Genomic DNA, 15,287 nt, shown 5'->3' with positions numbered 1-15,287 from the left:
GAGTTGTTTTCAGCTGTGTCTTCTAACTCTGCTGTTGAGTAACTCATTTCTACTTTCATATTTTTAACTTTAGAGACGTTTTTTGATTTTTATTTGTCTTAGCATCCTACTTACTCCCTTCTCTTAGCTTTTTAAGAACTACTGATAGTGTTTTAGAGTTTTTGTTTCCCTGTGTAGCCTAACCTCGTTTTGGTCTCTTTCATATTAGATGCTTCCTTTGAATGTCTGCTGATCCTTGACTATCTGCGTGTATTTCTGGGTTGAACTCTAAAAGCTGGTTGGAAACTGTGGTGGGGGGGGCGTTGCTTGCTGACAGTAACATTGCTGTGTTGCTGGATCCTTTCTTTGGATCAGAAAAGAAACATTTGCTGTGTGGCTGGATCAGAAAAGTCTGATGCCAGTGTTTTGCAGGAGTCTCTAAACAGTTTTCTACCTTGCACCCAACATTTCAAAAGTTACATGGGAAAAGAAGGCAGGGGTATCAGTAAACTTTAATTTCCTTTTTAAAATTTGTTTTGTCAACTGTCCTGTATTAGTCTACTAAGGTTGCCATAAAAAAGTACCACAGACTTAGTGGGATAATAACAGAAGTTTATTTTCTCACAGTCTGAAGGCTAAAGTCTGACACTAAGATTCTCGTAGGGTTAGCTTCTCCTGACGTTGTAGGAGGTGGTTGGCTTCTCCTTGGCTTGGAGTGTTGGCTTCTCCTTGGTTTGTAGATGGCTGTCTTCACATGTTCCCTCTGTGTCCGTGTCCCTGTTGCCTCTTCTTATAAGGACATCAGGCTAACTGGACTAGGGACCATCCAAATCACCTCATTTTAACTTACTTTTTAAAATACCCATCTCCAAATATAGTTGCATTCTCTAGTACTGGAGAAGTGACTTTAATGCTGAACATTGAGATGCACACAGTTCAGCCTATAAAATATACACAATCCAGAAACCCGTTTTTTTGCAAAATTCTGATATTTTGCCCGAATAATAGAGAATCAGCCTGTGGCTTTGTGAAATAAGGAAAGACTTCAGAAAGGTGGGGCTAGGGGAGACAGCTGCTGCTGCTGCTGCTGCTGCTAAGTCACTTCAGTCGTGTCCGACTCTGTGTGATCCCATAGACGGAAGCTCACGAGGCTCCCCAGTCCCTGGGATTCTCCAGGCAAGAACAGCTAGGCTTCTTAAATGAACTTTAATCCAGAAAGCAGTTTCAGCTCTGCCTTCCCTCTGATTCCAGAGATACTTAGTCCTGCCAATTTCTGAGCCTTAATGAGATCTTGTATTACAGATGGATTGATTCTTGACTTTTTGTATGTCTAGTTTGGGATTTAGCTTTACAGTTAACTGAGTCAGTTCTTTCTATCCTTACAGGCTATGCCTTAAAAAACAACCAAACACTCTTACTCTGTCTCTCTCTCACACACACACCCCATCTTTGCTTCTATTTTAGGGAAAGGTTAGAAGAAACTAACTGCATATATTCAGCTTACCGTCTTTAAATATTTAAGACTATAAAAATGTATTTGTAGATAATATTTTAATTTTCAGAAAAGTATCAGGTAGCTGCATTTTCAGTGCTTATTGTGTGTGGAATGCTATTTTAGGTATTGTGGTATGTAACAAATAAATGGCATCAGAATTATTTTCCTAGGTGGAAGAAAGAACATACATAAACATGGGGTTAAAGAATACTTATATCAAGACATAGGCCAATAAGAGGAAGTTACTTAGTACAAACTTGAATAAATTCTAAGGTAAACTTAAGTGAACAGATGTAGATCAATCTGACCTTGAATGACTCTCCATGAATGAAGGTGAATTTCAAGCAATGTTTTGAAAGTGACTTAAAAAAGAAAGTTATGAAGGACTTTCCAGATATCATTCAGTTCAGTTCAGTTCAGTTCAGTCACTCAGTCGTGTCCGACTCTCTGCGACCCCATGAATCACAGCACGCCAGGCCTCCCTGTCCATCACCAACTCCCGGAGTTCACTCAAACTCATGTCCACAGAGTTGGTGATGCCATCCAGCCATCTCATTCTCTGTCGTCCCCTTCTCCTCCCGCCCCCAACCTTTCCCAGCATAAGAGTCTTTTCCAGTGAGTCAACTCGTCTCATGAGGTGGCCAAAGTATTGCAGTTTCAGCTTTAGCATCAGTCCTTCCAATGAACACCCAGGATTGATCTCCTTTAGAATGGACTGGTTGGATCTCCTTGCAGTACTTACTCGGTACTTATTGTGCCAGACCTTTTGCAGGTGGCAGAAAAAGAAAATGTAAACCATATGTGGGAAAGGTGAAATAGATTCATTTTCCAAGAGCAGGAGGTCTCAATTGCATGGTATAAGATAGGCAGAAGAGAGAGGAATAATAGCAGATACAGCAGATCAGAAGAGAACAGGTAAAAGACCTTGAAAATGAAAAAAGATATTATTAAGGTAAAATCTGTTGCCCTGAAATTATCTTGCTCTCTAGTGATTGAAAAATCATAGCAAACCAGATAAAAGCCAAGTCCTAGAAATAAATGATACTGAGAACCAAAGTTAACCTCTATTTAGAAATAGTTAGAATGAACATTGCTCAAGTATTCTTCCCTATAATTTCCTGAGGCTTTCCATGAACTCTTTCATCCCTGCCATAAATTTTGGATTGAGTTGTGAGCCACCATAGTTTGTTTTAGCTTTCTTGTGTGACATTGAAGCCGCGCTTGTATTTTTCAGTGAATTAGATTTTCTACTTTGGAAAATGACTCAGTTTAGGGGATTTTTCTGTTTATTTGCCTGAATTAGCACAGATTCATTTCTTCTTTGTCCTTTCTCTTCCCTAACTCATGACAAAAACTATAGGTTATTTTCTGTACTAGCAAAGCCGAATACTTACATCATCAAAATATTCTGATTTAACTTGCTGTCAGTAAGTTCAAATGTTTACTCTGTTATGTGGCTCCTGGATTTTCAATGTGTATTGCCAGAATTATCAATTTTTATGATATTAGCATGCTGGCTTCTTCCTTTTTTCTTAGTTAAAAAATTTAAGTTTGAAACTAAGCATGTAAGTTGAAGACTTTTAATGTAGTACCTTCGTGTCAAATCTAGAGTTTACTTACACAAAAGATTTAAATATATAGCAAAGAACATAATCAGAGCAGAGAAACTACTTCATTTTTTACCTTTAATACAGGTGTAACAGTTGATAAATTAAATTGTATGAATAGAACCAGACTACCATTTGTAACTTGGGCACTTCCAATTATTATTTTCTTCTCAAAGATGAAAATTATGAGTGAGTATTTGTGTGGTGTGGTGTGTGTGTGATATGACTATGAAACTTGTCTATTAAGAGTCAGAAGCTAATAGAATACTGGGTTGCTATTTCTGTACCCAGCCTAAAATTTTATTTTAATTGTGATTGCCTTTAATATGGGGATTCAGATCATCACACAAAGGTTGGTTTGTAAATTTGACAACTAATAGCTCAGTAAATGAATATTGAGATACTAAAGAATAAACAATATTTTGAAAAGTTGTGTCATAATTTTGATATGTCAATAGCCGTTTATAAACCTTTAGATTAAATACATAGAGAATCTATAACTGTGTTTTTAAATCATGCTGAACTGTATGAAACCACTGCTGTTTATTTTTTACCTAGAAAAATGGCAGTTTTGCATGATTTGACCTATACTTTTATCAGGGCTTCTAAATTGCTGACACCACATGCATACACATCCAGAAGTGCTATCTGTACTTGTAAACGTGCTTGTTGACACTTTGTGAGCAGTCACTTAATTGAGGCTTTCTACGGGGCCTGGGATTCTACAGGCAAGCTGTTCGCTGTCATAAGGAACAACAGCTCTTCTTGTCAGTGTATAAAGATCCACCCTCGCCCCTTCCCAACCCTTTCTTGCCTGTGCAACCATGTTTCTTTGCTGCCTAAAACAGTCATTCAGAATTACTGGAAAAGAAGAGAATCCTATGGCTAGCAAATAGAACTTCACAGTACTTTATGCTTTTAAATTGTCTGCTCAGCCCAACAGGTGTAAAGTTGTCACTTGCACATTAATTATAAGATGCTTTAGCATGTTGCTGTCTTATTCTCATTTCTAGCAGAACGGCCTGAATATGAAGAAACACAAAATAGATGGAGCAGGCTGTAAATAAGTAAGAAATTATTTACTGTGTTAAAAGACAGAATAGAAGAAGTTTAAAAACTTAGAATTCAAGCACTTTAATGTATAATGTTGACTGAATTATTAGTTATGGAGCTGAGGAAAGGTGATAAGCACAGAGATGTTCAAATCTAATGACAACCTTACTAAACGATATGGGCTTCATTGTCTAAGGACCACATTGAACCTCGTCTTAGAAGAAAAGCTACCTTTTTCGTAGCTTAACACTGATGTTTAACTCTACAAAATCCTTACTTTGAAAGAAAGATTCAGCTCACATTTTGGTAAGATAGCAAAAGAACTGAATACATTTCAAATTTATTTTTAATAGTAATATTAATAGTTAAAACAGAAAGGAATCTATGCTCTATTGTCAATTTACTAATACTGCTTCATTAGTTTTTACCTCAGTATATGGAAAAAGCATGTACCCATACACATTTATCATCCTGGGTGTTTGAAGATGTGTTATGAATGTTTTCTTACTCATATATGCAAGAGTGGAGTGGTTTGAGTGAGGATAGTAAAGCTATATTACAAGAGGTCAGATGAGGTGGTTGGATAGTCACTGAGTTTGAGCAAACTCCAGGAGATGGTGAAGGACAGGGAAGCCTGGCATGCTGCAGTCCTTGGGGTTTCAGAGAGTCAGACATGACTTTAGTGACTGAACAGCAACCACCAGAGGTTAAGTGAAAACCTTATCAAAATTAGTACAAAGGCTGAATAATTTTTTAAAAACAGCAAAAATAATTGCAGTTTATGCAATACTTTCAAAAGCACATAATAACTAAAACTTTGTTGTTTCTTCTACGTAAGTTCATTTCCAGCCCCTCTTTCCTCTCCAGAGGGTGGGCTATGGAGCAGGAAATTCCAAACTTTTGACCATAGCTCAGTCTTTCTGGTGACCAGCCCCCATCCAGGAATCTACCCAGAGTCACCACATGAGAACAAAGATATTCCTACTTTTCCCTTATTACTTAGGAATTTACCAGGGTATTAGGAATCCCATGTTCGAGATCAGAGTCAAAGACAAATACAGTGCCCCCATCCCACCGCCACCTTTTTTTCAGCTTTGCTTTCTGAGGTTTCACTTACCCTTGGTCAGTCGTGGTCCAAAAATATTAAATGGAAAATTCCAGACATAATTCTTAAGTGTTCAGTTGCAAACTGTTCTGAATAGCATGATGAAATCCCAAGGTATCCTGCTGGGGATGTTGAAGAAGAGAGGTACCTAAGATAGATGATGACTTGCTGAACTGGCTCCTTAATTTGGACATTGAATAGTTACTAGGGCGTTTTAAAGGGTAGGGGGATAGTCTCTAAATATTTGTGTTTGAACCGACATGGTTAAAATAATGAGGAAGATTCTAAAGGACAATGTACTGGTCTAGAACGATAGTTCTCAAACTTTTTGAACAAGTCTTATGAGTTGGGGCAAGAAACTCTCATAACTTCTTCCCCCATCCCACATCTTCTCTAGTGACTCTATGATCTTGGGCAAACTATTTAACATCTGTAAGCCCCTGTTTCCAGCAGGGAAAATGGGAGTGAATAGGTGATTTGAAAGAACACTAGAAGAATTCCAGTGGTTAGGACTCACACTTCCCCTGCAGGGGTGCATGGGTTTAATCCCTAGTCTGGGAACTGAGGTCCTGTGTGCTGCATGGCATGGCCAAAAAAACAAAAAATGTACTTAGAACAGGAAGGTGTGGACCCCCAATCCAGTGCTCTTTCACAACTCTCTCCCACTGAACTTTCTCTTTATTTTTGCCTTGTGAAATTCTATCTCTAGAAGGCAAGCTGTAGTTTCTTTTCAACAAGAAGAATAAAGAATGCCCAAATCACCATATTATCCTCAGTGTTTCAGTGTTACCCTGAGTATCTCAATATTATTTGTATGTTATTAAAAGAATTTAGTCTGGGATTAACAGATACACACTACTATACATAAAATAGATAACAAGGACCTACCATATAGCACGGGGAACTATATTCAATAACTTATAATAATCCATAATGAAAAGAAACCTGAAAAAGAATGTATGTGTGTGTATGCATGTGTACATATATATATATAACTGAATCACTTTGCTGTACTCCAACTTAAAAATTAAGATTTTTTTTAAAAAAGAAGTTAGGTTTCTGAACATTTTTCTGTCTTGCTTTTTTGTTCTACCATCTCATATTTATTTTTAGTTTCTCATTTTCTCATATAGTTATGCCTATAAAACAAAAAACCTGACACCTTAATACCAGCATTATTCAGACTCAGGTCAACAAATCTACTTTATCTTCCTTTATCCCCATGTTTTAGGTCCACGCCTATGTGACTTCTCTCTTCAGTGTAAGTGAAAGAGTGAAAGACAAAAGCATTCTGAAATCTTTCTTAATACTTTTAGAACCTATCGTTAGCATGTCCCATTGAAATTATGGCAGTTTTATTATTTTATTGGTAAGATGTTGAATGCAGGTTCAATCCCTGGGTCAGTAAGTTCCCCTGGAGAAGGAAATGCCAACCCTCTCCAGTATTCTTGCCTGGGAAATCCCATGGACAGAGGAGCCTGGCAGGCTATAGTCCATTGGATTGCAAAGAGTCAAACACAGCTCAGCAACTAACACTTAAAGATGTTGACATTATCTCAGTGTTAAATAGCAGGAATACTGTGTTAATTCTCTAGCTAGAAAGCCAGTCCATCATAGTAACCCAAAGTTTCCTTGTGTTTTAAGTATAGTCAAAGAGATGCAGACTTACTGTAACAAATCCTTTCTGACAAAGGCTGGAGGTGAAATTGTCAAGTCTAAAGATGAGTCTTTTCATCAGAGGGTATGCACTAGATTTGATTAGAGGAAAGCACTGTGGCCCCTAGACCTTTTCACGAGGGACACCTACCTTGGATTCTGTGCTTAGAGAACAACACAAGGGCTCTCTACCAGCCGCACATCCCTCACAGGGTGAGGAGCATGCAAAGCAAGGAATTGTCCCCCCGGAACTGAGGGGGGACAATTCTTTCCTTAATCACTGCACTCCAGGTATCTGGAGCCCCAGAATTCCCTGCCCAAATGATCCCAGATCCACTTCTATGCATGAAATTGTTGTTTAGTCACTAAGTTGTATCTGACTCTTTGGGACCCCATTAACTGTAGCCCACCAGGGTCCCCTGTCCATGGGATTTCCCAAGCAAAAATACTGGAGTGAGTAACCATTCCCTTTTCTGGGGGATCTTCCCGATCGAGATATCAAACCCATGTCTCCTGCATTGGCAGGGAATTCTTTACCACTGAGCCACGTGGGAAGCCTATCCAAGGAGTGGCCAAGGCTAGTTATGGGGACAGCAAGTAGATAAGCTTGAATGTATGGGCTAGTGTCCCCTCATCCACACAAGACTCCACTCAGGGTCAGACAGCAGGGCTGAAAAGAGCAGGAATCAGGCCATTGACAGAGTGGGAGTGCAGCTCTCGTCCCCCTGCCTTCTTCCTTCATGGATCTCTGAGGAGTTCATGAATCCTGAATTTGAACCTAGCCTTCTAAAGGGGCTTTATGAAGGTAAATTACAGGGTACAGCATAGAACTTATTTTATTTAACAGTTATCTGTCTGATTTATAACTTTCATGTGTTTAGACCTGGAGGTCTCATCGCATATTGTGATTTAGTCGTGTAAGTTGTGTACGACTTTTGTGACCCCATGAACTGTAGCCTGCCAGGCTCCTCTGTCCATGGGATTCTCCAGGCAAGAATACTGGAGTGGGTTGCCATTTCCTCCTCCAGGGGATCTTCTCGACCCAGGGATCGAACCCGGGTCTCCTGCATTGCAGGTAGATTCTTTACCCACCGAGTTATAAGGGAGGCCCTCATCACTTATTGGTTGGCCAAAAATCTGTTCCAGTTTTTCTGTAACACCTTATGGAAAATCCTGAATGAATTCTGTGGCCAATCCAATATTGCCACTCTGGGTCACAGGAAGGGTCTAGAGGAACGGATAAGGAGATCATCTGAACCTTCATTTCTTCTTGTAGGTGAGCCTAGCTCCTTTGATTCTTCATCAGTCTGGCGTTGGATTAGGCCTTCTGGTATAACTCTTGGATGGTACCCTTGGCCATGATCTTGTCTCAGTTTTGCCCTGGCCACTCTTAAGTTTATGTGCGCACTAAGCTATCATGGTGGCAGGTAGAATGATGTAGTGACCACAGTCTTTGGGGGACCAAGCGAAAGGGGAAGAAGAGAATTGGATGAAACTGTGGCCAAAATGGTTTCTTAGGATTCTATGTGAATTTTGGTTTTCTACTAACCATTGATTATTCGATGTAGGGCCTTCACATGCTAAGGTCTGAAGTAAATCTTTACCTCCTTAAATATTTTTAGGTTAAAAAAAAGAGCATAATTAGGATAATAAGATGCTTTGTTATTGTTTTTGTTCAGTCGCTAAGTCGTTTCCAACTCTGCGACCGCACAGACTGCAGCACGCCAGCCTCCTCTGACCTCCAAAGTTTGCTCAGATTCATGTCCATTGAATCGGTGATGCTATCTAACTATCTCATCCTCTGCCAGCCCCTTCTCCTTTTGCTTTCAGTCTTTCCCAGCATCAGGGTCTTTTCTAATGAGTCGACTCTTCACATGGCCAAAGATGCTTTATTAGGATTAATTCCTGATACATCTCTGTGAATGCTGTTTTATAAAAAAGAGGAAATTATGAAACAAATCAGTGTCATTAGTCTACTCCGGTATGCTGTTTACATTCAAAAGAGAATTTGCCAGTGAAAATATTCATGCTTTCAGAACTTCTGTAATAAGATCTTCCAATCCAATGGTATTATTTTGCTCTGTTTGCAAATATTTCCTGAGCTTAGGGTATTAATTTCAGATATTTCAAGTATTTATAGAAATACTTGGTTCCTTTTATTTGTATTTTAGTACCACAAACCTGGCATCTTCAGTATTTCATTTAAATTTTTCCAGATAATCAAAGCTTATACCCTTATTAACCTTTTTATTTTTGTTTTAATCATATTTTGACTGTTGAAATGTCCTATAATTCATATACATATAAATTTTTTGTGTATATATAACACACATACAGAGACACAAGAATGTATATTTTCCTGCCTTTATCTAAGAAATATTTATATGTTATTAAATAGTGCTGGTATTATTAAACTTTAAATGTTTGAATTTCAGGACTTTGCCATTCTGTAAGAAAAGAATTTAAAATGAGCTTTGATGGTTACTATTTTTCACATCTACAATTTAATTATATAGCTATTGATAAAGGCATAAAGGATGAAATTCTTTTAAAAAGTAAATTTAAGAAGAAAAAACTAGACTTTCATTTCTTAGACTGTAATGGTTTTAACATGCTATAATAACAGACATAAGCAAATAACACTCATTTTATAAAGCTGTTTTTTCAAATTATGGAAGTATTTACAGGTTTTAGAAAATGGATATGTCAGGAAGTAAAATGGAAAAAACTAACACTATAAGATTTTCAAAATAGTAATGAATTTTTTTTAATGTCATAGGCCTGTTAGTGAAATTCAAGCTCACTAAAGAGCAGAAGCTGAGTCTGTGCTTTCGAGTAGTGGGTCTGAGAGTACTTCTTACCTAATTTATTTGTCACTAAGAGAAAATGAACTTCTTTCTAGGTTTGTTCTACAGAAAATGCCAGTTAGTTTCCAAGGAAGATGTGACTCATGATACAAAGCTCTTCTGCTTAATGCTGCCACCGAGCACACATCTTCAGGTGCCAGTTGGCCAACACGTTTACCTCAAGCTACCTATTACAGGTAAGGCTTTGCAGAAACATTTTCTTTCATAAGGAGTTTGTAATCAGTACTAATGCAAGCACCCATGTAGGTTATTAGTGAAACGTATCTGGGCAGCTGGTCTCTGTGATATCCCATTTCTGGGTTTGTGGATGCAGGGTGCCTGCAAGTGGGAACTCTGGCTATGCTGCATCACTGTGTGGAACAAAGAAATTGTCACTCGTCACAGGGACGGTGCCACCAGCATTGTAATTTATTACTTTTGTTGTTGTTTAGTTGCTAAGTTGTCTCCGCCTCTGCAACCTGCCAGGTTCCTCTGTCCTTGGGATTTCCCTGGCAAGAATTCTAGAGTGGGTTGCCATTACCTACCGCAGGGAATCTGTTATTAACAAACCCTTAAAAGAAAGAGGTTAGAGAACACACAGTCTTCTGTGAAGACAGCTACCAGAAACATACACTAGCATCTCTCATTAGCCACTTTTAAGTTCAGGGTCGTTTATGAAATTGAATTTAAAAGCTGAAAATGAGTGGATGATTACAGGTGATTTCCTTGCATGTGCCACCAGTATAAGAAGCTCTTGTAAATGTATTCCTTACTGTATTCCTTATATATTCCTTATACATCTGTTTTTTGATGAATATCTACCCTGCTGGATTCTTTTCTCTTTCCCTTGTTTTCACCCCCAAACTACCTCTTGTTTTAAATACCCTTCTAGCTGTTGTCTGATATCTTCTTAACGTGTTGAAGCTGCAAAAGGTAACATTCCCATGTCAGTCCTAGTGTTTCCAGCAAGTAGCTTCACAGACTACCAGCCAGGATTTGATAAATATAGTGCATTATACACACTGTTCAGTTTTTCTCTTCATCATCACTGATACCAAGTTATTCAATAACTGATATCTTCCCCAGTGTATTTATTGTCAAAGTATTATATATAATTTACACATAGTTAATTTCATATATGTGAAGGAGCCATGTATAAAATTTTGGTCTTTCAAATGTGTTAACTCCTCTTTCTTTGGATTTTGGCTAGCTAAAATATAACATGGCTTCTTATTAATTTTACCCTGTTTTTTATTATTATACTCTTAGTAGTAGTTGGATTAGTGTTCTTTTCAATTACCAAAATAATATGTAAAATGATAAATTGTTAAAATGATTCAAAAATATAAAGTAAAAAGTGAAATTCATGCCTTCCTAGAATCCAAACGATCCCATTGGCCATCAGTATTCATTGTTAAAAATTTGGTATATAATTAAAATTTTTGTGTAAGTATCCCCTTGTATCTCTGTGTAAACTTCTGATGCCATTTTTGTTGTGGCCCATTACAAAGCTTATATGCTGATGGCATAGACGGTTGTTTTAAGTTTATTAGCATAAAATCCTATCAATTTATGCCACACTTAATAAAAACAGATTATTTATATTATGGTGAATTACTGATTTGTTAAAATTATTTCAATACTTGAAGTATATATACATGTGCTATATACATATGGAACATAGAACTGTATTCACATTAAGGGTACAGTTTTAAATATATACTGATAGCATCATAACATTTTTATGTTTCATCTTCATTTGTTTAAATTTTTAGAATTGAATTTCTTCGTTTTGACTTTCTCCAGGTACTGAAATTGTGAAGCCATATACACCTGTATCTGATTCCTTATTCTCAGAGTTCAAGGAACCAGTTCTTCCCAATAATATATACATCTACTTTTTGATCAAAATCTACCCTGCTGGATTCTTCACACCAGAGCTTGATCAGCTTCAGATTGGTTAGTATTTTTTTTTTTAATTTAGATCGTGTTCTAGATTGGATCACATGTTACACTCTCCTTTGGTTATTTCCTTGTGGAATCTGTCAAATATCTTAAACTCACCATGTCTGCAGCCAAAGTTGTGTTCTCTTAGTCTCACTATATTGCTTCCATATTCCTCATCTGTTCTTTGCTTCTTTGCAAAATATTATCTGTTCATCCTCCACCCCATCTGGAGACTTGAATCTTCCCTGAGCCTTCCCATTCAGTTCAGTTCAGTTCTGTCACTCAGTCATGTCCAACTTTTTGCGACCCTGTAGACTGCAGCATGCCCAGGCTTCCCTGTCCCATCACCAACTCCCAGAGCCTATTCAAACTCATGTCCATCGCGTCAGTGATGCCATCCAATGATGTCATCCTCTGTCCTCCCCTTCTCCTCCTACCCTCAATCTTTCCCAGCATCAGAGTCTTTTCCAATGAGTCAGTTCTTCGCATCAAGTGACCAAAGTATTGGCACTTCAGCTTCAGCATCAGCCCTTCCAACGAATATTCAGGACTGATTTCCTTTAGGATTCACTGGTTTGATCTTGCAGTCCAAGGGACTCTCAGGAGTCTTCTCCAACACCACAGTTCAAAAGCATCAATTCTTCAAAACTCAGCTTTCTTTATGGTTCAGTCTCACATCCATACATGACTACTGGAAGAACCACAGCTTTGACTATACAGACCTTTGTCGGTGAAGTAATATCTCTGCTTTTTAACATGCTGTCTAGTTTTGTCATGGCTATTCTTCCAAGGAACAAGCATCTTTTAATTTCATGTTTATTTCAATTTAAGTTAATTTCATTCAAAGTCATCATCTGCAGTGATTTTGGAACCCAAGAAAATAAAGTCTGTCACTGTTTCCATTGTTTTCTAGTCTGTATGCCATGAAGTGATGGTACCAAATGCCATGATCTTAGTTTTCTGAATGTTGAATTTTAAGCCAACTTTTTCACTCTCCCCTTTCACTTTCATCAAGGGGCTCTTAAGTTCCTCTTTGCTTTCTGCCATAAGGGTGGTGTCATCTGCGTATCTGAGGTAATTGATGTTTCTCCTTGCAGTCTTGCTTCTAGCTTGTGCTTCATCTAATCACTCACCTGATGTACCCTGCATATAAGTTAAATAAGCAGGGTGACAATATACAGCCTTGACGTACGTACTTCTTTCCCAATTTGGAACCAGTCTATTGTTTCATGTCTGGTTCTGTTGCTTCTTGAACTGCATACAGATTTCTCAGGAGGTAGGTAAGGTCATCTGGTATTCCCATCTTTTGAAAAATTTTCCACATAGTCAAAGGCTTTAACGTAGTCAATGAAGCAGAAGTAGATGTTTTTCTGGAATTCTCTTGGTTTTTCTATGATCCAGCGGATATTGGCAATTTGATCTCTGGTTCTTCTGCCTTTTCTTCATCCAGCCTGAACATCTGGAAGTTCTCAGTTCACATACTGTTGAAGCCTAGCTTGGAGAATTTTGAGTTATTACTTTGCTAGCTAGCATGTGAAATGAGTGCAATTGTATGGTGATTTGAACATTCTTTGGCATTGCCTTTCTTTGGTATTAAAATGAAAACTGACCTTTTCCAGTCCTGTGGCCACTGCTGAGTTTTCCAAATTTGCTGGCGTATTGAGTATAGCACTTTCACAGCATCATCTTTTAGGATTTGAAAAAGCTCAGCTGGAATTCCTCACCTCCACTAGTTTTGTTCGTAGTGATTAGTTCATAGTTCCTAAGGCCCACTTGACTTCACATTCCAGGATGTCTGGCTCTAGGTGAGTGATCACACCATTGTAGTTTGTCTGGGTTATTAAGATCTTTTTCATGTAGTTCTTCTGTGTATTCTTGCCACTTCTTCTTGATATCTTCTGCTTCTGTTAGGTCCATACTGTTTCTGTCTTTTATTGTGCCATCTTTACTTGAAATGTTCCTTTGGTGTCTCTAATTTTCTTGAAGAGATCTCTAGTCTTTCCCATTCTATTTTTTTCTATTTCTTTTCATTGATCACTTAGGAAGGCTTTCTTATCTCTCCCTGCTATTCTTTGGAACTCTACAATGAGATGGTTATATCTTTCCTTTTCTCCTTGGCCTTCACTTCTCTTCTTTTCTCAGCTATTTGTAAGGCCTCCTCAGACAACCATTGCCTCCCTTCCAATCCAGTCAGTGGCTAAGTTCTGATGAGTCTACCTCCCAGTGGCTTTTTAATCTGTCTTTTCTATCCTTTCTTAGATCAGTCCTTCATCACTTCTCTCTTGATGTAACTGGTCTCTCTCAGTTGCCTTTAACTTGTATCTTACTATTAATCTGCATTTTCCAGTTCTTTATCCATATCTGCCCTGATAATCAATTTAATCATGTTGCTCTGCAGCTTTGATACCTTGGATGGGTCTCCATTACCTAACTGATTGAAGACTTTGATGAACTCTTCAGCTTTACCTCTCACTATACAAAATACTTGTGCTACTCAGGCTCTACAAGTTTGTCATCCTCATTCATGGGTACATGAGCTTTGTAGGATGCCCATTGACCCTCTTTCTACCTGTCAAGTACCTTTGTTTTAGTATTTTTTAAAAATATCACTTCCTTTATGAAACCTCCCTCCTCTTCTGAACCCCTCAGTAACTAACACTTTGTTCATAGCTCTAGGATAAGAATACATAATATTTCTTATTTACAGAACTTTGAGTTTAAGGGTATAGATTGTCTTATCTTTGTGTTTCCCATACCTAGCAGAACAGTTGGTACATAATGGGCTCTCAATAAAAGTACTCTGAAAGAATTAATAAAGGGACTATAATGAAATCTGCTAATATTTAGAGATTCCCTCCCTCACTATTTTACTCCTTTTTCTGTGTCTTCAACTTTTCACTGCCTTTTGCCTAACAATAAATGTGCCCTTCCCCCTTTAAGACTACATTAGCAGTAGTATCAAGTGAAATAGATTACTGGAATTTGGAAATAGAGAAAATTTTTGCTATCTGAAAGTTAAGCTCAGCAATCAACATATAACAGATGTGATGAGTCATCTTTGGTTACATAAATCAAAATATTGAACATAAATGTGAACCTATAGAATTTTGGAGTACCTGTAGATCTGATGAAGGTGATACCACCATGTGAAGGACTGACAGCACAATTGTAATATAGAAGGTGGAAACGTAACAAGAGGTATTATAACCTATCTGTAGACATTGTATAACAGAGAACAGGGTGGAGAGTCAATAGTAAGGCCAGTGTTTTTTCAGCTTCATCTAGGGGAGCTCTCATGGCACAGACACTGGTGCCCCTTAGAGGGCTGTACACTGGCATGACAGTGATAACTCATGAAACTCCATTATGACCTATAGGAGCTACCTTATCAAACTATCCACTTTGTTTCAATTCTGTGTTCATCGAGCAATTTTATATGATTATTTTGTCCTTCCAAATAGTACAATTTTTTTATCTTTCTGCATTGGGAATGAGAAGCCCTGGATGGAGCTCAGGTCACTAATTGCAGGTAGTCTGGCTGAAAATCCGTTGCCATTCTGGCAGGTATGCTTTAATCTCTTGTGAATTAGAGTAGCGTC

At 38.0% G+C, this 15,287-nt stretch overlaps 1 protein-coding gene across 5 annotated transcripts in view; it reads left to right on the top strand.

Annotated features, from left to right (window-relative positions):
• The window catches only part of CYB5R4 (cytochrome b5 reductase 4), a 111,180-nt gene that overhangs the window by 79,815 nt on the left and 16,078 nt on the right, over positions 1-15,287 (top strand). For all 5 annotated transcript variants that reach the window (XM_088840732.1, XM_055432958.2, XM_055432957.2 and 2 more), the window contains 2 exons: positions 9,798-9,938; positions 11,548-11,700. In XM_088840732.1, coding sequence (XP_088696858.1) covers positions 9,798-9,938; positions 11,548-11,700 — 294 coding nt within the window. The remainder of the gene's footprint in view (positions 1-9,797; positions 9,939-11,547; positions 11,701-15,287) is intronic.

Source organism: Moschus berezovskii, chromosome 10, assembly GCF_049115385.1.
Source record: "Moschus berezovskii isolate FMDL1 chromosome 10, NW_MosBer_1.0, whole genome shotgun sequence".
In the NCBI taxonomy this organism is placed as follows: domain Eukaryota; kingdom Metazoa; phylum Chordata; class Mammalia; order Artiodactyla; family Moschidae; genus Moschus; species Moschus berezovskii.
The sequence above is the reverse complement of the archived record's forward strand: the minus strand, read 5'-3'. Positions and strand labels throughout refer to the sequence as shown.